We start from the raw sequence: 27589 nt of genomic DNA on the forward strand, positions 1-27589 counted from the left end.
ACAAACTGACTTAGGTACAATATACACAAAGTGACAAACTGTTCAATGCAACGTTAACTAACACACTTTTATAACGTTAGATGGTAGCTGTGTCAATGTCAGGGTGAGCGGAAATTGCACCAACACTTTATTAGCCAGTTTTACCGGGTAGCGGGATGAGTACGTCATATTTACTCGTAAATAATTCAAAACGTGCGATGTATCGCCCCCTCGGCTGGTCATTCTGATCGAGACCAAGAGAAGGAGAAAAGAACGGCTGAACTAAAATACTGGAAGGTAGCCGGGTGGTGCGTGACGAATCACGAATGTGTTCGTTCCAGAGTGCGTCGCGCGGCCGCAGCGCCGGAGTGTTGTTGATAGATGCATTTATTTAATAAGTAGGTCGTATGTTACGGAGAGTGATTGATTATGTTACATGACGCTGTGATGTTCTTCAATAAGATGTTATTGTATTTATAAGTAAAATGAAATATAATAAAAAATTACCTTAAATTCTAAGATTCCATGATCCCTCCGATGTTCTCTCTCGATCTTTCAAGAAGTTGCGCATAATAGTTAGTACAATCTATACTATAAAACTATGCACACATTTTTCCACGTACATTTTAGTTTTATAGTACAGTGCACTTGGATTAAATGAATAAATCTTCTCCGATTATGTTTTAATGTTAAGTAGCTTGATGTAGGGCATGCACACTTTAAACTTAAAACGCACTTAATTGTACATTTTATTTTTATTTTTAAGAAATTTAAATTAGAGCACGTCGTTTATCATACTATAATTGGTTTTTATACTAGTTAGAATAATATACATAACTGTAAGTTACCAGGGGCGGCCGCCGCGGTGCGCCCGTTGTTGTATCTTCCGGCGCTGTGTTCGCGCGACCAATATAGTATAATTCTTTATACTCAATAAATTATTTTCTCAAGCTTGAAACTGTTTTATTTATCCTAGAATGCAAACGCATCGTTCTTTGTACTTCGCATGTAGACAGTAAATGCGAACATTAATCCGTTATCATCTAATTATATTTATATTCAACGACATTCATGGAGTACGCGACGAGCAGATTTTATTGTTTATCCGCATTATCTGACAAATAATGAGTAGTGTTTTAGTAACCCGGTGACAGCGCTGCCCGTCTTCAGAATATCGGCGCTCGCGGCGGCCGCTGAAAAATACGCAGATAGCGTTATCGCGCCGCGACATCTGCGCGCTGACCCACTGCCGTATCGCCTGTGATTTCATTGCTCCGCTAAATTATTATGTTTTGGACGAGCTAGTGTTAGTATCTATCCGGTCTCTTTTCAGAAACGACATAAAAACTTAATACTCGTAGTCGTTGCGAGCGTGATGAATATTTATCTGACGCCACTATAGTAGTTGTTGCGTGATAGTGAACGACTACATTCAGCGACATAGGCCCGAATGTATGCACCGAGAACGGCTTCGATAACGCGTAAGTTCGATATACGGTCGATTCGCGCTTAAATATATAAACGAATACGCCGAAACAGTGAGTCGGTCGCGTCTCGCTATCTTGGGCCGGTGCGATAATCGCTATCGATAGATAAAACCGCAGCGATTTCGAATTCAGTACCTAACGTCCGGCGGCCGGCGCGCCAACTATGTAAACTCGAATAGACCCGATATCGCGAACAGGACCGGACGGAAAAGGTTCACGATAGGACTTCCACTTGCTAGTCGAAAACTGCGAAGTCGATACTCGCATCGAAGCTTGAAGAGCCCCGGCGCGAAATACCACCGATGAAGTTAAAAAACTCGTGACTACAAGACGAGCGGCAAGTACCGGCGAGACGTGTCTGAGTGTAATGTGCATCGTGGGGATCAGTTAAATGTGCGTGGTGTGTCGCGCGCTGCTGCTGCTGGCGGCGGCGGGGGCGGGGCCGCGGCCGGCGGGGGCGGGGCCGCAGGGGGAGTGGCCCGCCACGCCGCCCCCGCGCGGCGTCGTCGTCGTGCAGAAGCGGTGAGTGCGACCATCCCTCGTGACTTCCCCACATAACCTGCATGGCTTCATGGCTGCTGTGTTCCGGTTTGAAGGGTGTGGTAAGGGAGACAGACTTTTCCGAGGCGTTCCAGCTTAGTCCTCAGGGGTAGCGGCGCATCTGTGGCCGACCTCAGGTAGGAATATCGAATCCTGTCTGGGGTTGATTACAGATGTCCATGGGCTGCAGTAGCCACTTACCATCAGGTGGACTGCATGCTCGTCTGCTACTCCTATATTATAAAAAAAAATCTAGTTCTTTATGAGTGTTTGTTCTTTCCATACCACTTGCGACACAAGAAATTCTAGTAGATCTGTGAACCGTAATGGATCTATGAATCGATTTTATCTGTAGAGTGCCATTCAAAATGCTCGCAATAAGTTAAGCTGGGTTACTAAATAGAGTTTGTTAATTGAAATAGTACAGAGTACCTGTGTACTCAATGAATGTGTACATCACACAATTTTATATGTTTAAATCAGGCAACGCAGATAACCGGCCGGGCCCTTTCTGGTTTCGAGGAGGTATTATCTCTATTTACCTACACGTGACATATATTTACTTTATCAATTTTTAAGCATTAAATTTATAAATAATTTCATGTAGACCTACACTTGCACTATTTTAGTACAGTTTTATAGTATTTAAGTACCTACATTTGAAATGGGCTCGAATTAAAATCGTGACATAAAGACATTAATTTCATTTATGTATTAATGTTAAACATTATCTTTATACTTTTATACACTTGTTTATAATTAATATACCTTAGTCCAAAAACTATTTGCTAGTAGCAACCTATTAATTAATTATCCTTGAATACTACATAATTAATAATTATCGATCGATAAGGCGCCCTTAATATAACGTAACTGCATAACATACATGCATATTTATAATTGATTGTTTACGTGCTTAGGATCTGTTCTCTTAGTATAGTAAATAGATTTGTTTATACGTTGAATTTATCTCGAAAAGTACTATACTCCTATTTACAAATAAATGCTACTTTTTTGTATGGACAATGGACGTAGCTATGTTAAGAGGGACCAAAATAATGCCGTTGTGGTTGACGCTGCTCGCCGAAAAAAAAAAGTCTAGTTTCTACAGTTGTATTATAAAAAAATGTCGGTCACAAAAGGAAGTTCATTTTAGCTTGCGGGGGCTGGATCCTTCATTCCTTTCTCCTCTTTATGCGTCCAAGAATTTCCTACTAAACTTAAAAATGTAATAATTATAATATGTTCTTATAACTTATTTTATCTTCTAAACCAACTTATAAATAAGTTGGTTTAGAAGAACCGAGGCTTTGGTCTACTTACAATATCTTGTATACTCAAAGTACTTTATTTTATATTTTATTATTGTTATAATCAATATACACAGGCTGCCGTATGATGTAGAGCACCATCTGCCCCTCAACAACAGCTTGGAGTACATTCTCGAGTTTATACCGGTGAGTAAATATATATAAAAAATCTAATCAGTTACTAAGTTCGCAAGCTCAGATAACGAGAGACACCAACACCAACGGTCAAGGCTGGAATGATAATTTATTAATTTCAATTTTATGTTATTGTTAAGTAAACGCGATAAGATATTATTTATGTTCTTAAGATAGTTAAAAAAGAGTTTCCTGATATTCCGTGACATGTATGAATTTAATCGACTCGAAGTCGATGGGACCGATTAGCTTTGTTTTCCAGAAACAGAGTGCAGGAATACGCCCGAGACATACACCCAGCGAATTTTTCTATCTACGTCAAAAGTAATAGAAGGCATAGTTTTGTTGTTGCATTATCAATTTAAAATATGGCGTGTGGTGTATCTTGCAGCCCCCCAACAGCGAGGGCGAGGGTCCGTCGCGCGTGTGGGTGCGCAGCGACGGCGGCGACGCGGCGCGCCCCGTGCTCGTCACCGTGCGCCAGCGCGCCGGTACGTGCCGCCCCACGCTGCCCGCTCGGGTTACCACTCGAATATAAGGAAACAGCTTGTAACACGAGCACAATAAGTTTCATTTAAAAAAACAATCGCTAAAAATTATAAGTCTATGTTATTCTCACAGTTTAGACGATTTCAATTACGCTTCATATGTTTAAATACGTGTAGCCGTTTGAGCTGAGCGGTATGTAAAATAATAAAAAATAGAAACATATAATACATACGTTCCAAAAACATTACCCTTCGCAGTCGTATAATAAATAAATATCGTAATTTACTGATGTGTAAGATTCCTATATAGGTTACTACACCTTTTGGCGTTTTACTAGCTTGTGTGAGTTTCTGTAACTCTTCAAAAGGTTGAGATATTCCTAATGTATCCACAAGATCTAAGAATATTTAACTTAACACTTAATTAAATACTATAACACAGATCCACGTATCAGTACCAGTACGTAAGCAGGGTGTGTGTGTGTGCAGGTGCGGAGACGTGGCAGCTGCCGTACGCGTGGGACGGCGCGCGGCTGCGCGAGCTGGAGCGCGCGCTCTGCCCCGACGACACCGCGCTCGGCGGCAGCGACACCTCCGCGTGCGGTACGCGGACAGACTTTACCAATATAACACACACTTAGATACGATTATAAAAATTATACTAATTACTTTTACTACCCACTACGTATTACTTTTATTTAATACCAATATGTCATAAATTTTAATCATCGTACTTTAAAATCAAATTCACTGTCAGCATTACAGTGTAATATTCGAATCGTTGGTAATTATAATTGAAACAGGCGCGTTATGGTTGAAGGGTTTATTTTTTACTGCCCAGTATACAGGACGTACACCACAACGGAACAATTCATTACACTGCTGTTCCGTAATGCTGACTATTTAAAATACGTTGAACGTAGAGACTCTGGCAGGTTTGTTATAGAAAAATTAGCTTCGATGTAAGTTCGTAGTTCGTAGTGACTATACATTCGGGCGCATGTTCCAGCGGGCGAATTCCTGGATGCGCACGTGTCGGCGCGGGGCGCGTTCTCGCTGCACATCTCGTCGGCGTGCGCGGCGCCGCTGCTGGTGCGCGTGCGCGTGGCGCTGCCCAGCGTCTGGTGGCTGCCCTTCGACACGCCCGTGCACCTCGTCGCCACGCCGGTACCCCTCCACACTCCCCACTCGCCCGCACCGCTCACTGATTAAACGAATAGACTCGTTGCAACAACATCGGCAAGGGGTTGTTGGTCAAGTGACTAAAATACCTTTTTTATAATCAATCTTTTTAATGTTAAGCCTACCCACACTCCGTATATGACAATTTACAGTGCGATCACTTTAATTTATACATTATACATCCACAATACAATCCGTCCCATCACACCGTATCGTGACAATATTTTATATAAAGGGTGAATTTTTCAAATATGCTTTCAGGGCCAAATCTGAAACTATAAGGATTAGCTGAAAATGCTGAAACGAGTTACGAGGCCGATTTTGATAAAAATTAAAACTACATCATTACTTTTTAAATATCATTTTGCCTAGCCGGGAATCGAACGAGTTCATTTTGAAAAAAAAATACACCCTCTGAATTATTCCATTATCTGATAGTGTTGCTTATAAGGATCAAATTCTGGGAAGTAATGATAAATGACAAACTAAACAAAAAGGATTTTTTTAAAGAAAATACTTATTTTTTTCATGTATTGGCATACTAATCCTCAAGGATTATGCATACAGTATAGTATGTTTGTGCAGACAGCGCCGCAGGTGTTCCACTACCGGTTCCCCGATGACCAGGATAGCGTGCGGCTGGTGGTGGCTTCGGACGACGAGGTGTGCGCCTCCATCTCCGTGCAGAACTACACGGTAAGCATCGGCATGCCCAAGTATTTTACGTTCATCATCGACTCAATAATATTCCGGTGTCGTCCTAGCTTTGGCCATAGAGCATCTATTTAGTTGCTATGGACTGTTAAATTTTATTTACCTTTTGTACACAACTCAGACAAATGTACGTTTGTTTAGGCCGTGTCCCTTGCCAATGAAGTAAGTGATAATTTTCTAATATGCATACATAAAAAAAAAGAAATACATGTCTGATAGTTCTATTCAGACTCTCAGCATAAAAATATCAAACCGTTAGATTATCATTCCTTCTGCTTCTTTGCTCTACAAGCGTACCATGTTAAATAGTCTATTATGTATTTGTTTTCCAGTGTCCGATAGGGCAGACGTTAACAGATATCGACACACTCGGCAATCTGCGGATGACCGTAATGCGTTCGGGGGCCGTTCAACTTTCGGTGAGAAGTCTTATAAGACCTTTTTATATAATATAACGGGCGTATTTATTTTTTATCTTCATCATGTTGAACTAGACTTCAGGAATTATTATTATATCTATTATTTGTCCGAAAATTTTATACTATTAAATGCAAAAAAATGCTTTGTACCGTATCGTACGGTACACACAGTGCACGGTATAACAGATACAATCCTATTATCCTATGTAAGTTCATATAAAAGGTACGTGTAGGGAGTATTGTGCATTACTCACCGTTTGTATAATAAATGTTACGTTATAAATGTCAATAATTGCAACACGCTGGTCGACTCGAATTAGTTCTAGGTCAGCGGCGAGACATGGACAAACGCAAGTGCAATGAAAGTGAATAAAAATAGATTGTTTCCCGAACTTTCGTGGTTGAACCCCAAGACATAAAAGGGGGAAGACTACTTCCTATTATGTCCTAACTAGACCTTAACCGTTGTGTCGATGTGTAGCGGCAACAGTTCCCGGCGGGGTTCTACGTGGTGGCGCTGGTGTGGAGCTCGGACGCGCGGTGCGGCGGCGCGGCGGCGGCGGACGGCGACTGGCTGTGGCAGGCGGCGCTGTTCGGCGACGCCGCCGCCGCGCCCGCCGCGCCCGCGCGCACCAAGCGCCTCGCCTTCACCGTGCGGGTGAGTGACGCTCCCCGTCCTAATGTGATCCTACTCGGATAAAATCATTATTTCCATAGATAGCTGCATTGTTGCATAGTAGCAGTAGCGGTAGCATAACGTGTTAAGTAATTATTGTTTAGAAACTAAAAACCCCTCTAATTTCGCACAAGGAAAGTCGTTAATCGATGTTGATGAGGAGAATGAGATAAAATTATTTATTTATTTATTTATTTGGTTTACCAACAATTGTTACATTCTTACAATAACTTCTTACAACATAACCTATAATATAGCTAAATGCACAATCACTTATAGGTAAACACTGCATACAATGAACATAATATCTAAGTAACAGAGGCGCTTGACTTAAAACAATGTTTTACTAATTTAATAACTATATTAATGTAGGTAATTCTGATTTTAATAGTAATGGTGGAATTTAATTTGGGATTTTCTTGAGCAAATGATGTCGAAACTGGTGAAGCTTGAGTGAGAATAAATCAATTTGTCCATCAATGGACCAATCATTAAAGGTTTTACTTAAACGAGGTATTGGAGAATTGCTACCTAAAACTGTTAATCTTAGCGGCGGAACAAAAAGTGAAGTTGGATGGCGCGGGGCGGTTCGGGGTATTCTAAATTTAAAGTTGCTAAGTAGTTGGGGACAATCTATAACGTTATTATGAATTTTGTAAAGGAATGTCAAGTCCAGAAGTATTCTTCGCTTATTCAAAGAAGACATATTAAAGTGTTCAAGTTTTTCAGAGTATGTGCGCATTCTTTTTGAAGTATTTGTAGAGTGTGATAAATGCCATAAGAACCTTTTCTGGACACGTTCAATTCTAAGGATATGAGCCGCATAATGAGGCCTCCAAACTACAGGACAATACTCCAACACACTTCGTACTAAAGTATTATACAAAAGGATTCTAGTCTCTGGTTTTTTTAAGATTTTACTGTTTCTTATGACGAACCCCAGCATATTGGATGCACGTTTGATTATATTATCTATATGAGGCAAAAATGTTAACTTTTTATCTAATGTAACCCCCAAGTCTCTAATACTAATTTCCTCTTGTAAACGCGTTCCTTGAATATAATATTTTGAATCAACAGTATTGTATTTTTTTGTGAATTTTATAAAAAAACATTTATCTATATTTAGATTCATGCCATTAACGCAACACCATTGACACAACCTATCCAGGTCTTGTTGGAGCATAGAGACGTCTAACTGCGATTTAACTTTCCGAATAACTTTAAGATCATCAGCAAACAAGAATGGGACAGATGAAAGGAAGCAGTTGGGCATATCGTTTACAAATATGTTGAAGAGAATTGGTCCCAGATGTGAACCCTGAGGAATCCCCGATATTATTTTATGTGATTTAGAGTTGTATCCATTTACTACCACAAAGAATGAGCGATTTGTTAAATAAGATCTTATCCAATCAATTAAATTTCCTGTAAAACCATAGGTTTTGAGTTTATCAATAAGCAATAAGTGTGGTACACTGTCGAAAGCCTTGCTAAAGTCAGTGTAAATGACATCTACTTCTTCCTGTTTATCAATGCTTTCAGCAAGACTTTCCACAAAAGAAACTAAGTTTGTGCTTGTGGATCGAGCTTTAACAAACCCATGTTGATGATCTGTAACATATTGCTGAAAGTGACTTTGGATAGATGGGCATACAAGTGATTCAAAAATTTTAGCCATTGTCGATAGAATTGAAATTGGCCTATAATTTTTTACAGAATTTCTATCGCCAGATTTATACACTGGGACTATTTTTGCTATCTTCCACTCATTTGGAAAAGTTCCGGAGGTAATAGATTTTTGGAATATATGATACAAGGGTGTTGCTAACTGATTTGCACAATTCCTAATGAATACTGGTGGTATACCATCGTGACCCGCACCTTTCGATGTATCGACAGTCTTTAGTTTTTTCAATAATAATTCGCGAGATATTTCTAATACCCCAATACTAGAGCTATTCTGTGCTATGACATTTAAATAATTAGATGTTGGATTAATCATATTCTTATTAATAGAGTCTGACGTATATATTTTTGAAAATGACTCTGCAAATAAGTTACAAATTTCATTTCCATCTGTTTTTTCATTCACTCCATCCGTCATCATACTTGGATAAGAATTATTTTCACTTCTTTTTGATTTAATAAAATACCAAAAGTATTTGGGGTTGTCACATATTCTTTGTTCGGCTACTTGTATATAATTATTGTACTGATTCTCTGCTAACTTTTCACATCTTTTGCTTATTAATTTAAATTCAATTTCATCCATTGGATTTTTATATTTTTTAAACCTGACACGTAATTTTTCTTTTTCTCGTAGTAACTTAACGAGAGATTGCCCAAACCATGGAGGATACTTTCCATTCCTTCGTTTGAGAAGTGGTGTATATTTTTTAATTAAGTCTTTAAGTACTCTATAAAATATGTTAATCATTTCATATTGAGTAAAATAGTGTATTAAAATAGTGTATTGTCATCGGTTCTTGATCGATTATTCAAAATTTTAAATTAATCGGCCCGTTCGAAGTGGGTCAAAATCGAGTTCAATGATTGCTACATACAAACATATAGGTCAAGCTAATAAATGGGTGGTAAAAGGAAGTCCAGAATAAAGTCTCTGAAATTTGTCCACCGAAAATATAGATTCTGCAGCATATAAAGAAAACTTTGTCATCTTAATTACCGTCATTTATTTATTGTTTTTTCCGACTTTTGGTGTGTGTCTAAGAGTCCTAATAGTATAAGCACAGTATAAGGATATACAGTAATTTAACTCGGCCCTGACCTTGAATTAGATACCTACGGTTGCGCTGGGCACGGTAACGCGTTAGGGCTGCCTGCCTACAGTTTTTTAATTACATCTGCATACTTGACTTTCTTTTTAATTTTTTGATTGTAAATGTTGTATTTTTTTATTTAAACAAATGAATGCTATAGTTAATTATATAGAAAGTGTTGAATGAAAATGCATGTTATGTTTCTGAATATGTATATATTACGTAATAAAAACTATTCTTATAATTGGGTACTTGACAGTTACAACAATAAAATATGAAATATGTTCGACATGATAGCTTATAAATTAACACAAATTATGCAAAATTTAGTTTAAATATCTAATAATAATTTTAATATAATCTATACTCCGATTCATAATTGGGTGTCCAAAATGTAAACAAAGGTGTTGACCTATCAAGAAAATACTTTTCAAATGGTAGTTTCTTATTTTTGACGATCTTAAAATAATACAACAATAATAAAATATTGATCTAAATAAATTAAGATCAATTCTCATTTTCTAATATTTATATTATCTCATTCAGAATAGTCCCTCGGCGGCATATCGCGCGAACAAACGGGTGCCGAAAGGCCGCTAAGCCACGCCCTCAGCCTTTGTTGCGCCGCGCGACGACGAATAAATACGACGCGTGCGTTGTACAAGCAAGCCCTTCGTTTATCAACAGTTTCGAGTTTTATTTTGCGCGGGAATAATAAAAGTTGTAAATTGGTCGAAGAAATAGTTTTATTCTATTAATTCAGAAGAGGGATAACCTCAAATAACAAGCTCTGACACCTGTCTACTGAACCAAAATTACAACAATTATACGTATTTTTTTAAAATATCAAATTGTATTAATTAAAAACTAATCTAATTTAGTAGTAGTAGTACCTAGTAGATTAAGTATCTAGTATTAACATAAAAATCATTGTAATTGTCCTACCTTTCGGAGTTTCCAGGCAGTTTAAAAAATGTTATATCTGGCTGTGTTATTGACGAATTGAAGCAACCAAAAACAACACAATATAATCTATAACTTTTCTTCGCCATATTATTCTTGAAACAACAAAATATCTTACAAAACCGTCACATCACCCGCTCGTCACCGTGGCACGTTCACGAATGTTCGTGTACCGAGTTAGTACCGGCCCGAGCCGAGTAGGCGTGGCTTGCGTTTCGTGCGTTTGTATGAAGATAAAATACTGTATATCCTTATACTGTGGTATAAGTTAGGTTAAGCTTAGTATTAAAACAGTCAAAATAAAGAATTCATTAAAGTAACACGCCTCTCAATACACAAGAGCCTGCTTCCATCCACTACACTTCACTCTTCCTAAGTATTTAAGTTCCTCATATAATGGTACTCCGAAGCTACCTACCAGCAGTGTGTGTGTGCGTGCAGGGCGCGCTGTCGCGGGCGCAGTACGCGGTGGCGGCGGCGGCGACGCTGGCGCTGTTCCTGCTGTTCTACGTGGCGTTCGGCGCGCTGGTGCTGGCGCAGCGCTGGCCGGCCTGCGCGCGCCACGTGCGCCCGCGCGCCGTGCTCGCGCCGTCCGCGCCGTCCGCACACGCGCCCGACACGCCGAGAGGTACGCACTCGAACATCGTTAGAGCTGATTTTCAGTAGCAATCATTTTGAAGGTGGTAGAACCCGTTCTGGTTCGACTCCGGCGGCACCACCGCCACGCCTTTTGTGTTTTGAAAAATGTGATAAGGGAGACGTACTTTTCCGAGGCGTTCCAGCTTAGCCCTCGGGGGTAACGGCGCACTAACAAATTGTTATTAGATGGAAGTGATACTCCTTTTTTTAATTTATATTATTTCTTAACAAAAATACCCTTACTTAATGTTGCAGTGGTTGAAGAAGCCAGAAGTCCAGGATCTGATAGTGCAGACACGGCGACAACGCGGCGCCGCCGTGGTTCCGGTCAGTATAGAAACATTTAATTGATGTCACAAATTGTAGGCTACGAATGACACGCACGAATATTATTTAAGAAGATGATACAATTAGGTAGATTTCTTATTTAATTAAAGTATTAATTTAATAAATTACAGACGCAACATTCGACAGTAGCGACGGTTCAGACACGGACTCGGAGGAGGAAGCGTACACGAACGGCACGGTGACCACCGTGACCACGGCCACCACCGGCACCACCACCGCCAGCGTCGCCGGACAGACGTCGCCGGACGCATCGGCCGACGCACAAGCTATGCAACAAACGCAACTCGATGGCACTCAGGCAAGTTTCAATGTGCTCCTTTAGGTTTTTGTGATAGAAGTCTTTTTATTAGTGTGAGATATGATTAAACATATTTCTTGTTGTTTTAATATCATTAAATAAAATACAAAAAATACATGTGTTGACACCATGGCACCGTCTCATATTCGGGCGACCTCGATGCGTGCTGGTGCGGCGGCCGAATCTGCGGAGGCTGTGAAGCGGCGCAAATATGCTGCTATTTCACAGAATTATATATTTGTGCCCTTCGCAGTTGAGACGATGGGACCGTGGGGACCAGAAGCGAAGCAGTTTTATAAAGACTTGTCTTCGCGCTTGATTGAGACCTCTGGTGACCCAAGAGCTGGAGCTTACCTCGGTCAACAAATAAGTTTGGCCATAATAATAATAATAATAATAATAATACTCTTTATTGTACCATAAAATAAAATAGAACATAAAATGAAAACATACAATTTAGGACGACACAAAAGGCGGTCTTATCGCTAAAACAGCGATTTCTTCCAGACAACCTTAGGGTGAGGAGTTAAAGAAAGTATGAAATACAATAAAAGGTAGGGTGCAAAATTATTAAAATGTTAACTAATAATATGTAAAATGAAGTGTAAGATAAGGGATAGCAGTAGGAGAAGAATAAATAAGTAAAAGGGAAAGAAGCTAATAATTAAATTTAGAAACAAAGTATGATTAATAGCAAGAGCACAACTTTAGAGAAGGAATAAAGTTAGAGTTGAAGGTAGTGAGATTTGACTAGTTTTTTGAAGGAGTATAGGGACTGGGAGTTACGAATAGATACTGGGAGGGAGTTCCAAAGACGGATAGCTGAAACAGTGAAGGATTTTTTATAAAAGGAAGTTGAGTGAGAAGGCGTATAGAGAGCAAGATTTTCTGTAGAACGGAGAGATCGGTCATGGGACAAGTGTAGAAACTGGAAGTGTTGTTTGAGGTAGGGAGGCGCAGTTGGATTAAATAGTAAACAATAGAGAAGAGATAGAATATGAGCATTCCGGCGAAGGCGAATTGGGAGCCACTTGAGTTTAGTGCGATATTCAGAGATATGGTCATATTTTCGTAATCCAAATATGAACCGTATACACAAATTTTGAAGACGCTCAAGCTTATCTAATTGCTCCTCGGTAATGTCAGGATAACACACATCAGCGTAGTCAAGTATAGGTAGAAGTAATGATTGTGCAAGCGTTATTTTAGTGGGAATAGGTAAAACATTACTCAACCTACGAAGAGAGCCCACTGCAGAAAACAGCTTTTTACTAACCTCCGTGATCTGCGGTATCCATGAGAGGTGTTGGTCCATGTATATACCCAGATTTTTCACCGTATTACTGTAAGGAATAATAACGTTATCCAGAGTAATTGGTGGTAACAGGTTCCAGTCGATTCTAGAGGTCAGTCGCGAACTCCCTATAATAATAGTCTGCGATTTGGAGGCATTTAACTTAAGGCCATATGTCTTACTCCAAGTCGAAACATGAGTCAGATCAGTGTTAACAATTTTGATGGCGCAATGCAAGTTGCTCAAATTTGCTTGACTGTAAATTTGAAGATCGTCTGCATAAAGATGGTAGAGAGAAGTGAGGTGGAGACTAATAGAATTTATGAAGATAGCAAACAGAAGTGGAGACAACACGCCACCTTGTGGTACACCGGCAGTAGTACTCGACCAGTTGGAAAATTTGTCATCGATTTGAATACGCTGTCGGCGACCATACAAGTAACTATGAAACCAATCAATCGCCGTCGGAGATATGTAACGAGAACGCAAAACCCCTATGAGGACATCATAATCAACAGCATTAAACGCGTTGCTGAAATCTAACAGCGTTAATACGGTCAGCTGTTGATTATCCATCCCCATGCGAATGTCGTCTGTGATTTTTAGTAACGCAGTAGCCGTACTATGACCAGGACGAAAACCGGATTGTAAAGGATTCAGTAAGGCATGCATGGAAAGAAAGGAGCTAAGCTGTTTATGAATAAGGCGCTCAAGGACTTTAGATAGGAACGGAAGTATGGAAATGGGTCTGAAATCTGCAAAGTTGGAGGGATTGGATTTTTTGGGTAAAGGGATTACATGAGCGTCTTTCCAGGAAGAAGGGAAGGAGTTACTACGGATGGAATAATTGAATATGGACGTAATAATAGGAAGCAGTATGTCAAGGAGAGGGATGATCATCTTACGGCTAATGCAATCACTACCGACCGCATTAGATGGTATGGATAGTATTGCTCTCTCGACATCACGAACCGAAAATTGACTAAATGAAAATAAACAAGAATTAGTATTGGGAATTTGTGAAAGGTGATCTAAAGTCTTTTTCTTTGTTTCGCTATTAATGCAAGAAGATACGGAAAAGTGACAATTGAAATTGTTTATGTCGAAATTTTGTGGAGTAGAATTTTTCAATTTCCCAATTCCTAATGTTTTAAGAAATTTCCATACCCTACTAGGGTCTTCATTTTGAACAGACTTATGAATATGGCGTCGTTGTAAATCCCTACACATCATATTGCAGCGATTTCTTGCGGATTTGTACCGCGCAAAATTAACATCGGAGGGATCCGACTTATATCTCGACTTAGCCATATTTTTCTTATTTATCGAGGATCTTACTTCGTCTGTAAGCCATGGCGCTGGTCGATGACGCATACGAACTGGACGAACAGGGGCGTGCAAGTCGTACAATTGTACCAGTAAGGAATTAAAAAGTGCCACCTGCTCGTCAACAGTACTCACACGTTCTATGACACTCCAGTCAACGTTAGCAGCGTCATGTCGGAGTTTATCAAGGTCCATCCCACTGAAATTACGATGAAATAGAATTTTTGACTTAGCTTTCGGAGGTCGGATTTTATATGACAAGTAGAGAAGGTCGTGATATGAAAAACCCTCAGCAGCACACTGGCCATACTTTGCCACATGATCCAGTGATGATATCATCATTAAATCAAGCAGAGATGGGTCACAGTTTGGAAAGAAATGTGTTGCACTTAGAGGCAATATATGCAGATTTGCAGCATCGACTAAGGATTGTAATTTGTGAGATCTGACATCCTGCTTGAGTAAACAAGTGTTAAAATCACCCATAATAATGGTATGGTCATAAAGAGGACAATGGTCTTCAAGCAGTTTGTCTAAGCAGGAAAAGTAGTCGACGTTGAGAGAGGGGCTATAAAAAGCACCAAGAAGTAGCTTGGCATTTGATAGTTGGACTTCCAGAAAAAGATGTTCAGATTCGTTCCCAGAAACGTCCTGCTGTGACATACTTAATACTGAAAAGGAGATATGGGAACGAAGGTAAATTGCAACTCCTCCACCGCCCCGAACAGTGCGGTCATTGCGAATTAAATGAAATCCAGGAATAGAATATGCCGTAGATGGCATATATGGCTTAAGCCACGATTCTGAAATAAGAATAGCGTGAATATGTGTGCTATCAAATGTTGACAATAAGTCGGGGTAATGTGCTGGAATGCTCTGTGCATTAATATGGACAACATTAAAGTTTTTCAGCACATCTGAGAAATGAGAATCTAACGTTACGTTTAAAGGAGGAATACTTTCAAAACTATCATTACTGTTTAATCCGTCTGACGCAGAGGAGAAGGAAACGGAAGACTCATTGCTATCATCAAGTGACATGATACACAATAATCAATTATAATAAATATATATAAACAAATATAAATTAACTTAAATAATATCTGTAATAAAATAGTAAGTAAATAACAATAAATATAATATAAAATAAATATATGACTCACTATAACTCCCACCTACCAGCAGTCTGGAAAGAAATCAAATATGATAACTTAACAACCATTCACTAATCAACTGCACAATATTACAACACAATACAACTTTTACTTAAAATATACTGTAGCATAACTTGACATACCAATATTTATTGTTAACAAAATGAAATAACTGAACACTGAAGAAAAAAGGAAATCACGAAAAAGTAAGTAGAAAATTATTAATTAAAAATACATAAATAATTTTGGATCATGGCAACTATTCTTTATAAAAATTATCAGATGGGACAAAAAATACGAATCCATAGATGGTCATTACAGAAATATGACACTTGTCAGCTGTCAGTACTAACATGAACTTAATATGAACAAATATAAACAAGACTTAAAAAAGATAAATAATAGGGTGAACATTAGATAATTAGTATCGTACTACCGTTATCAAATCAAAGTAAACAAATACAGCTACAGGAGTAGTTATTACAAGTACAACAATGCAATAATGGCACCAAGTGACAGAAAATCGACAGCAAAGAATAAGATAAAGAGTAAAGAAGGACGGAAAAATAAAGTATTAATTGCGAAACAGAAGACACAGAAGGAACTTACGTATCAGCAAGATTTACTTATTTTTATGAAGGCGCTTGGTGCGAGTGACTTCTTTGTTGTCTTGGAGTCTATTAGCGCTCGTAGCAGGCTGCACCGAAGACGCTGGTGCTGGGGCACTAGGAATGGCCTCGAGTTCCGCCAAGCATTCCACTTGGTGGTGTGAGTCATCCGGAGCCAGCACGTGAATAACACCATCTCGGGTCCAGCATTTGGTGACACCGAAGAGTTGCCTCGCCCGCATGAAGACACCGTGACGACCCTTCGTCAGGAACTCGGACTGCGTGATGCCTGTACCCTTCAGTTTTGTTTTGGCAAACCACACCTTGTCCCTAACTGAGACCTCCCTGAATTTAACAACTAACGGTCTGGGTCTGCTTTCTGTGGGACGTCCTAAACGATGGCACCGGCTTATGCTGCTTGTTGAGACATCAGATAACTTCAGCTTATCCAATACCAGATTAGTGGCAACAACAGTAGGAGTTTCGTTCTTCTCTTCGGGTACACCATGGAACAGTACCATTTTCCGCCTGCTCCTCATATCCAGGCGCTCCATTTGCCGAGCTACAAACTCGATCTGCTTCTGCACAGTGTCCAAAGCAGACAGGACGAAGAGCCGGAAGGCAGAGAAATCTGTAGCAAGTGCTGATGTAGACGGTGTTGAAGAGCTTTGCTGCAATTGCTTCTGGAATTCATCCATCTTGCATGTAAACAGTGCTGACATGGCAGTTAATGAGCCTTGGAGAGAGTCCATGCTGCAGTGTATATTTGTGACGAATCAAACTATAGTGCTGTTAATAATTGTATTTATTTTTTTATGGAATTAGTGCTGGTGGGTAGGTAGTATTAAGTCTTATTTATTGTTTATGAATTGTCCGAATGTAATAAAAGAAATATAAGTACTGATGTCATATTGATTAATAAAAATATGGTTGTCAAAAGAATTCTTGCTTATTTTTTTCAATATTTAAAAGGTTATGTGCCCAGGTACGTTGTGTAATTGTAATAAGTAAAGAGCATAAAAATAGTAAAGTACGTAGTGAAATGAAAATTCGGATAATATAACAATATTCGAACATTACAAATGGAGTCGTCAGGAAAGTTAATGTGTGTGGACAAATTTGAAGGATCGAACTTCAAACAGTGGAAATTTCAAATTAAATGCGCCCTACGTGCAAAGGGGCTTGATATAAGCAAACCAAAACCCGAAAAAGACTTCGACCAGTGGAATAAAGATGATGGACTGGCTATGTTTATAATGACATCTGCTATGGATTTTAGTCAAATAGCATTGGTGGAAAATTGTGAAACGGCGTATGAAATAATGTCCAAACTTGAGTCTATATATGAACAAAAGTTAGAATTAAACAAAATGATTATACATGAACGGTTTTATCAATACAAGATGTCTTCAACTGATAACATAGCACAACATGTAGCTAAAGTAGAGAGCTTAGCGAAACTTTTAAAAGAAAGCGGTGAATCTATCAGTGATACTGCTATAATGACAAAAATTTTGGGAACTCTGCCTCCAAAATACCGGTCTCTCCGGCAAGCTTGGTTATCGTTAGATCCTAAGAATCAAACTATAGTTAATCTCACAGCACGGTTGCTAGATGAAGAAGCTAGTTTAAATGTTGAAGATGAAAATGATGTGGCATTATTTGTGGGAAAATCAGATTCAAAAATAAAAAATACACAAAAGTCGTTACCATTAAAAAAGAAACTGAATATGGAGAAAGTAGATGTTGATGGGGATTACCAACCAGGCCAGCAGCACCGGTTTATGTGTTACAATTGTGGTAAAAGGGGCCATTTCGCCCGAGATTGTTATGTGCGGAAGAAGGACAGAGAAGAGAGAAATATGTTAGCATTTAACATAACAGATACTGAGTCAGAGGATACTGAGAGTGTTAAATGGATCCTAGATAGTGGAGCTTCAGCTCATATGTCATTTAGAAAAGATTTTTTTCAAGAGTTGCATATGTATACAGGATCTCCCTTAAAACTAGGAAATCAGGAAGTTATAGAAGTACAAGGCCAAGGTACTATTGTAATAAATAAGTGTGTTAATGGCCAGTGGGAGAAGAGTATTCTGTCAGATGTACTGTATGTACCTAAATTAAGAAGAAACTTGTTTTCTGAAGGGGCAGCCACAAGAAAGGGCTATAAAATTGTGAAAAATGGTAGAAATGCCATGATTTATAGAGAAAATAAATTGGTAATGTGTGCATTTCTGCAAAATAATAATTTATATGAACTAAATGTAAAAACAGTTGAGAATCAAGTGTGTAACATAGTACACAAGTCAAATCTTAAGACATGGCATGAACGCCTAGGTCACTTAAATGTGAAAGAAATCCAGAAAATGTGTAAAGGTAACATTGTTACAGGTATAGATATCTCTGATTTTGATAACTTTGTATGCGATGGCTGTGCTTTGGGAAAACAGTCACGTCAACCATTCCAAAAGTCTAATAGAGGGCAGCTCCAACCAGGTGATGTTATTTATAGTGATGTCTGTGGACCATTCAGCGAACTTTCAGTCCAAGGTATGAAATATTTTGTTATTTTTAAAGATGGAGCTACAAGTTTTATCTATGTATATTTTTTAAAGAATAAAAGCGATGTTCTGGATTGTTTTAAGAAGTATACTAAAAAAATTAAAAATAAGTTTAACCATAACATTAGAATTTTGCACACTGATAATGGAGGTGAGTACAAAGGTAAAGATTTTATAGATTACCTGGAAAATGAAGGTATTACGCATGAGTTTACAGCTCCTTACACCCCTGAACAGAACGGTCGTGCAGAAAGGGAGTTGAGGACTATTGTGGAGAGTGCTCGTTCTATGCTGTATGGTCGTAACGTGCCATTATATCTTTGGGCTGAAGCGGTTAATTGCGCTGTATATATATTAAATCGTACTTCTTCAAGTCAAACACCTAATATAACTCCATATGAGCTTTGGAATGGGATAAAACCATGTTTAGATCACATCAGAGTGTTTGGGTGTGAAGGGTTTGTACACGTACCAGATCAACACCGAAGAAAGTTTGATAGTAAGAGTCGTAAAATGATTTTAGTGGGTTATGATTACAATAACTACAGAATGTATGATCCTCAGTCGAAAAGAATTACTGTATCAAGAAATGTAATTTTTAATGAACATAAAGTAGCAGAAATTAAAAAAAATATAGCTGAAATAGTCATTGAGGGAGAAGATTGCTTTCCGGAGGAAAGGCAAATAGAAGATAGTGATGGTATAGTAAATACAAGTAGTTCGAGCCAGGATAGTGAAGAAAGTATTTATAGCGCTAATGAGAATGATGAAACTTATGAACCGTCAGTTCCAGTCGAACTAGATAGTATAAATGGTACAAATATGATTCTGAGGCCACGAAGAAATAGAGTTTTTGAAGCTAATGTAATGGAATTAAATGTACCTTTAACATACAATGAAGCAGTTAATAGTTCAGAACGTAAAGAATGGCTTGAAGCAATTAGAGAAGAGTTGAAAGCTCATAAGGATAATGACACATGGCATTTTGTTAATAAAGATAATCATAGAGTAATAACGTCTAAATGGGTTTTCACCAGAAAACGAAATAAGAAAGGTGAGATTGAGCGCTACAAAGCACGGCTTTGTGCTCGAGGTTTTACACAAATTCAAGGAATTGACTACAATGAAACATTCTCTCCTACTACAAGATATGAATCTATCCGAATAGTCTTGAGTATTGCGGCACAGCATGAATGGAAAATAAAACAGATGGATGTGAAAACTGCTTTTCTATATGGAGAGCTTGAAGAAGACATTTACATGGAAGTCCCAGATGGAGTATTGGCACCCAAAGGACTAATATGTAAACTTAATAAGTCCTTGTATGGGTTAAAGCAACCCCCGAGGTGCTTGAACATAAAATTTACGAATTTTCTTAAAAAATTCGGTTTTATTCAGTCACATGCAGATAACTGTGTTTTTATGGGTAGATTTGATGGTGTCAAGGCTTTGTTAATTCTTTACGTTGATGATGCATTAATAATGTCAGAATCTAATAGTTTATTACAGCATATTATTGAATACTTAATGCAAGGTTTTAAGATAAAAGAGTTGGATTTAAATATGTTTGTTGGTTTAGAAATTTCTAAAGAGGATAAATTTATAACAATTTCGCAAAGAAATTACATACAAGAGATTATCAGTAGGTTCAATATGTCTTCTGCTCATCCTTGTCATACACCAGCTGATGTTAATGTGCATGTTACTAAAAATACGGAAATTGAACACATTGATTTTCCATATCGGGAGGCTATAGGATCGTTATTGTTTTTGTCTACTGCATCGAGGCCTGATGTATCATATGCTGTAAATGTTTTAAGTAGGTATATTAATAATCCAAGTTCAGAACATGTCACTCAACTTAAAAGAATAATAAGATATCTTATAAAAACAAAAACATTATGCATTAAATATCAGGGCTCTGAAAGTTTAATAGGGTATTCAGACTCAGATTTTGGTGGAGATTTGGACACTAGGAAGTCAACAACTGGATATGTATTTATGTTAAATGGGGGACCTATTTCTTGGTCAAGCCAGAAACAAAATAGTGTCGCTCTATCAACAACTGAGGCTGAATTTATGGCTGCATGTGAAGCTTCTAAAAATATTCTATGGTTAAGCCATTTTTTTAAAGACATAGAGGAATTTCAAGTTTGTACTGCTCTATGTATGGACAATCAGAGTGCCATTAAGTTACTTAATAATCCTGTTTACCATAAAAAAACTAAACACATTGATGTAAAATATAATTTTATCAGAGAAAAGGTCAAGCAGGGTTTGATTGTTTTGAAGTATGTTCATACTTCTGCACAGTTAGCAGATATATTAACAAAAGCGTTATGCACTCCTAAGTTTGAAAGTATTAGAGACCAATTACTTAGTTCTTAATTTTTTTTATATTTAAGTATTAGAAGAATATATAATTTCATGTTATACTATGAGTTGGTTAGGAGTGTTGCTAAGTTTATATATTCTGTTTTGTTGTATTTGTGTGTTTTTGTTTCTTAGGTCTATTCAGTTATTTATTTATTCAGTTATAAAGTTAATGAAATTTTCATGTTTGAGGAGTATAAAAATTTAGTGGGAGTATTAAGTCTTATTTATTGTTTATGAATTGTCCGAATGTAATAAAAGAAATATAAGTACTGATGTCATATTGATTAATAAAAATATGGTTGTCAAAAGAATTCTTGCTTATTTTTTTCAATATTTAAAAGGTAGTGTATCACAGGCACATTTGGGACATTAATTTGTAAGTAATACTATTTTATTTAATTAAAAACGATGAGGCCGAAAAAAAGTTGTGTTGACAGATTTAACACCTACCCTCGAAAAAAAGCATACAACGAGGTAATGCTGCTAGTGTCTTGGGTACACTACCGCGGGGCAGCGATCTGGCTCATTTATTTTAGTTTTAGTTATTTTTTGATTATTGTAAATATTTTTATTTCTATTTGTTTTAAAATTAGTTTAAGTATATTTCATAATAATTGTATCATATTCGAATTAAATAAAATTAGAGACAGTTAAAAAATACTGTTTATTAATGTAATTTTTAAATATTACCATTCTAATATTAAATTAACAACGTAGTGGAGTACGGCCCAGGCTTTCTTCAACTGAAGAGGGAAAGGAGGGGGGAGGGGGGGGGGATTGGTCACATAATGAACGTGTTGCGTGTGTCGGCAGGCGGGCGCGTTCGGTCTGCCGGCGCGGCTGCGGCTGGCGGCGCTGGCGCGGCGGCGCGGCGCCACGCTGCGCGCGCGCTCCGACCGCTACCTGCACACGCTGGCCACCGTCGCCGTGTTCTACGCGCTGCCCGGCGTGCAGCTCATCGTCGCCTTCCAGATCGTGAGACACGCCGCACACTCGCGCCCGACCCCTACCTACACGCGCTGACACCACCATCATATCCTGACACGCTCACACTCTATCACTCATAGTAATATACCGTTGGCGCCGTCAATAATAAACCCTTCCTACCACTTTATCACAACCTATCGAATTAAATTTAATGTTACTTTTTATCCTTACTTCCTTACTATCTTTACTTCTTTACTAATATTATAAATCCGAAAGTAACTCTGTCTATCTGCCTGTCTGTCTGTCTGTCTGTCTGGTTGTCTCTTCTTCACGCCTAAACCACTGAACTGATTTTAATGAAATTTTGTACAAAGATAGTCTAAAACCCGAGAAAGGACATAGCATACTTTTTCCCATCGCCATCCCACGGGAACTAGGGATGGCGATCAAAGATAGATTAATCGGAGAATCGATCTTTTGGACCAAAAAGTCAATTATTTTAATCGATATTAGTAAGGATTGAATCGTAAACTATGCATTGATCAAGTGATGATCTTTAGCAAAGTTGTTGTCCATGAGCCCACGAAGATTTCAGGTCGTACCAATTGGTACGACCAATTTTCGCCAGATGACGCCACTGTCATTCCAATGAAGGTACAAATTTTCAGTTTTGTGTTTGTTAGTAAGTCATATTATTTTCTTTTAAACGCGGGCGAAGCCGCGGGCAAAATCTAGTATCCTATAATTGTTCATGTCCATTTAAAATATAATGATAAATTAGTAATATGAATGGAGTACCACGACGGCGCAGGTGCTGAACGTGTCGGGGTCGCTGGACATCTGCTACTACAACTTCCTGTGCGCGCACCCGGCGGGCGCGCTGAGCGACTTCAACCACGTGCTGTCCAACCTCGGCTACCTGCTGCTGGGCGGCCTGTTCCTGCTGCAGGTGCGCCGCCGCCGCCGCCGCCGCAAGCGGGAGCCCCGACACGAGGTCACTGCTCCACTACACCCCAACTAAACCATAGATTAGTACAGATTACTCACTCCTAACAAGTAAATGTAACCAGTTTTGACAATTGAAATTGTCACTGTCATCTATTTTCGTGTTTGTAAAATATTAAAAAACGTAGTTTTTAGTGCATTTCGATAACGATATTTCTCCGCACTTTTTCTTTGATTTCGTGTTTTTTTTTTGCACCACTTGATTCCTGTTATATTTAGGGATATGTGATCAAAGATAGTTACGTTTCAGGAGTACGGCATCCCGGCGCACTACGGCTTGCTGTCGGCGCTGGGCGTCGGCATGATGGTGGTGGCCGTGCTGTCCGCAAGCTACCACGTTTGCCCTAATAGGCTCAATTTTCAATTTGGTCAGTTTTCTCTTATTTTTCTACATATCTATTGTACCTGGTGATTTCTCCTTAATTGGCGTCTTTCTGACGCACTTATGAATTAAGTGTCTGATGTATTTTTGCGATCCATGTAAGTGTGCGTATGAAAGCACACGAACACGTACCGGAGACACGCGCGACAGCAAAATTGAAATTACTTCAATGATATCGGTAACATTTTTGTTGCAACATTGCAACGTATCAATCGTATCGGATCCTGATCACGTTTAGCGTGTTCTAGTCGTATCGAGCAGAAAGCGAAGAGAACGAGCAGACGTTAAACATAAGGTGATGTGTGCGCAGACACGGCGTTCATGTACGTGCTGGCGGTGCTGAGCATGGTGAAGATCTACCAGTCGCGGCACCCCGACGTCAACGCGCGCGCGCACGCCACCTTCGGCGTGCTCGCCGTGCTCATCGCCATCGGTACGCTGGGACACCGTCGCTGAACATTACTTATGTAGTCTGTCTAGTGCAATTCCTGTTAGATGATTTATTTTTAAAAAGTTACCACCGCCAAAATACTATCTAATAATGTTTTTAAAGAGAACCGAGTACTTATATCTTATGATTACCTCAAAATATTATCTTAGAATTTATTTATTATTGTTAAAGTGATTACAGATTAAATATTTTGAATAAGGTTTTTAGTTTTTGCTTGTGTTTAACAACTCTTGCTCGTTTATATAAACGACATGGCTAATATAATTTTCCCTTCTTTTCCACGATCTTTGTTCCATTGAGTTGAATCGAATCGTAATCGAGTCATGTGGTGGAATATTGAGAGTCGAAGGTGTGATACGTTCGTGTGGTGTGCAGTGGTGTGGGGCGTGCTGGGCGGCGGCGCGCTGTTCTGGGGCGTTTTCTCGGTGCTGCACGTGTTCACCTTCCTGCTGCTGTCGCTGCGCATCTACTACGTCGGACAGTTCCGACTCGGTAAACATTACTTCTTGCTTGTACCACCAATTTTCAATATTATTTGTGCAACTCCATTACTTCATTCCAATATATCTAAAATTAAATAAAGTCCTTGAAAATAATATAATTTAAAAAAAGTACAATAATCGTTAAAATTATTTCTTATCAATTTGCTTACTAAAGCATTTAGTGAGTACATTAAGCTTGAGCAAATGATATTTTTAATTTTTTATGGGTTTAATCCTAAATCTTTAAGAGTTTTATTTCACCAACATCGATCTTATATAAAGGATTTTTTTTTTGGCTGACCTATTGAATAAATTCCACTTCCGCCTCGATTGGCTCGAACTGTCTCTGATACACTGACTGACTGGCGTGAGCGTGGTGAGCTGAGCGTGTGGTGTGGTGCCGCAGAGAAGGAGAGCGTGGCGGAGGCGGCGCGCGAGCTGCGCAAGGGGCTGCAGCCGCTGTACAGCACGCGGCTCGTCATGCTGCTCATCGGGAACGCCGTCAACTGGCTCTTCGCCATCTACGGGTCAGACGCTCTATTATACACCATCTTATTAACAAGCTTTTATTCAAGCTATACTTACTTTGGCTCGTTTGGGAAAAAAATATTAGAGTGAATTTTTGCAAACATGTAAAAAAAGTTGTATAGTATATTACGTTACAAGTCGTGTCATTACTTACATATTGTGTTTTTTTTATAACATTTATAATCAAGTATGTCAAGCAAGTATAACGTCTTGTGTACTTACGCTTTTTTTAATTCGTACAAAATGGTGCTAGAACTATAGCAGATCTTTCTTAAGTCTTGTGTGCTCGTATTTGAATAACTTCTATAAAATCATAGTTTCACACAAAAATATGTGTTAAAAATGTGAAATGCATACAGACAAGTATTTTTATTGAATATTATTAAAATCGAATCTTACATGTTATTAAAGTTTAAAATGTCATATTCGTAGACCTTTTCATGTTAGATTTTAATGACTTGAAAGATCACTTTACCGATCAAGCCGGTGTAACTGTGCGGTGGTGCGAGCAGGTTGCTGACGCAGACGAGCGACTTCGCGGGGCACCTGCTGCAGGTGCTGCTGTGCAACGCGCTGCTGTACATGGTGTTCTACCTGGCCATGAAGCTGGTGCACGGCGAGCGGCTGCGCTGGTACGCCTGGCTGCTGCTGGGCGGCGCGGCGGCGTGCTGGGCGCCCGCGCTCTACTTCTTCCTGGCCGGCTCCTCCGACTGGTCCGCCACGCCCGCGCTCTCGCGACACCGCAACCACGAGTGCAAGGTACCTTTGAGCCTTGTGGCCATCGAAACAATATTACATTATTGTTTCGATTAAATTACCCATAATACTAATATCTTACAAAACAATATTTATATCGGTATACTCTGATACTACTGAACTAATTTTTTTCCATTTTATTACGGAGAAGTACCTGGCTCTAATTTTACTCGCCATGCTCCATCGAGTTAATCAGAGCCAGTCCACACGGCGCGTTGCGTTGCATTGCGTCGTCGCAACGCAAAGGTTTTGACGCATAGCCGGCCACACGGGCGCTGCTACAACGCAGCTTTACTACGACATAGTCGTAACGCTCCGTCACCGCAACGGCGACGCACCGTTGTGGCGAGCATTTTAAGTAATCGTTGCAGTAATTTTATAGAAAGCATGAATCGGAAAAGACGTCTGGCATTGCTGCTATTACGTCACCGTCAAAATACGTAAAAATAAGCGAGATCAGATCAGCTTATCAACGCATAAACAACTGAACGCTGCCGCTCCGGCGACGCAATGAGTACTCCCCCGCCCGCTTAGTCTCGGGCGCTGCAGTTCAGTCGCGTATGTGTTGCGTCGACGCAGCGCATCGTGTACACTATGATTATTTATTAGTATGTAAAACGATGCAGCGACAGCGCTACTTCGACGCAACGCTGACGCAACGCGCCGTGTGGACCGGCTCTCAGTGGGACTACGACATGCAACTATTTAATGAAAACAAATATAACACCATAATACGATTATTATACCATTCTCAGATCCTGGAGTTCTACGACTCGCACGACCTGTGGCACCTGCTGTCGGCGGCGGCGCTGTACCTGTCCTTCAGCGCCATGCTCACGTGGGACGATGGACTCTCCGCCGTCAAGAGAACAGAGATACCAGTCTTCTAGTCGCTGCGCTGTTACAACTGCTTAATAAAGCGTTTATTATATTTTTCTATGTTTCATTACACGTCCCTTGTTGAGCTGTCAACTGTAGAAGAATGACATGTGAGCAATGACATTTTATTAGTAGTATATCGATGCATGTGAGAGATTTCCTCTGTGGTAGTACGATGTAGGTCGACAATGGCTCTGGTCGAGTGGTGCGTACGACTCTAAGAGGAGAGTCACGCACATCGACGTACTATTAATGTGATCTTGCCAAACTTCGAAGCTTAGATGGGACGGCGAGGGATAATCGCCGCCTTTAGACTGACACACGTACATGATCAGACATGGCTGTTCCGGTGAGTATTTGTGTCGAATGGGACGTGAGGCTTGATGGATGGACGAGGGATGATGCAGAACGCACTGGGACTCTAAGCGGTGTATCTTACTCAACCGGATCGGAAGATACGAGTATCTTTTACGTCCGCTGTATTAGCTAGCAAAGAAACAAGGATGGAGGGCGCAGTCTCCTTCTGTGGAACTCTTATGAATAAGGCGGAGTGAGCCGATCGTGTTCGAACACGGGAGACAACACCTCGACGACCGACGACGACGGGAAACCTCCCGTCCTGACCTAGCAATCAGAGTGGGTATCAGGTTTTTCGTCTTTGCAATGCATAAGGACTTGCTACTAGAGTACTACTACAAATGCGTTCATTTAGAGATCCCAGCTTGCATGTATTAATAATGAGGCCGCCGAGACGATTATAGCGAATAGAAATCTCGCGTATAACCCGCAATATATTATATTTTCTTAGCAGTACTAAAAACTAATGTCGTATCGTGTTTGTATCGTATTATACAATAATGCCTATATAGGGCAATGATACTATAGTCCGAAAAACTGTT

The 27589-nt window shown here is 39.5% G+C and overlaps 1 protein-coding gene and 1 long non-coding RNA gene across 2 annotated transcripts; one reads left to right on the top strand and one right to left on the bottom strand.

Annotated features, from left to right (window-relative positions):
• On the top strand, positions 1 to 26744 carry Sir-3 (sid-1-related gene3). The gene is made up of 19 exons (XM_073083119.1): positions 1 to 1988; positions 3394 to 3463; positions 3843 to 3942; positions 4429 to 4542; positions 4949 to 5106; positions 5707 to 5817; positions 6168 to 6254; positions 6736 to 6912; positions 11118 to 11304; positions 11571 to 11642; positions 11774 to 11961; positions 22094 to 22255; positions 23019 to 23201; positions 23463 to 23580; positions 23905 to 24027; positions 24421 to 24537; positions 24934 to 25054; positions 25568 to 25814; positions 26567 to 26744. Exons 1-19 carry the CDS (start codon positions 1858 to 1860, stop codon positions 26699 to 26701), a joined length of 2601 nt encoding a protein of 866 aa, XP_072939220.1. The 5' UTR covers positions 1 to 1857; the 3' UTR covers positions 26702 to 26744.
• On the bottom strand, positions 12356 to 15774 carry LOC140749883 (uncharacterized). The gene is made up of 2 exons (XR_012103136.1): positions 15745 to 15774; positions 12356 to 13304 (listed from the first exon to the last, which is right to left on the bottom strand). It is a non-coding gene; the product is annotated as an uncharacterized LOC140749883 (long non-coding RNA).
• Positions 26745 to 27589: the final 845 nt, after the last annotated feature.

This window comes from Epargyreus clarus, unplaced genomic scaffold (genome assembly GCF_041222505.1).
Source record: "Epargyreus clarus isolate Ecla_fem2 unplaced genomic scaffold, WU_Ecla_fem_2.2 ptg000018l, whole genome shotgun sequence".
In the NCBI taxonomy this organism is placed as follows: Eukaryota; Metazoa; Arthropoda; class Insecta; order Lepidoptera; family Hesperiidae; genus Epargyreus; species Epargyreus clarus.

What these genes read in the sequence shown, in the direction of transcription:
- Sir-3 (XM_073083119.1), top strand. Translation starts at nt 1,858, where the DNA reads ATGTGCGTGGTGTGTCGCGCGCTGCTGCTGCTGGCGGCGGCGGGGGCG. An exon ending in TCATCGTCGCCTTCCAGATC is followed by an intron (nt 22,256 to 23,018) that starts GTGAGACACGCC and finishes ACGACGGCGCAG; the next exon opens with GTGCTGAACGTGTCGGGGTC. An exon ending in AGCGGGAGCCCCGACACGAG is followed by an intron (nt 23,202 to 23,462) that starts GTCACTGCTCCA and finishes GTTACGTTTCAG; the next exon opens with GAGTACGGCATCCCGGCGCA.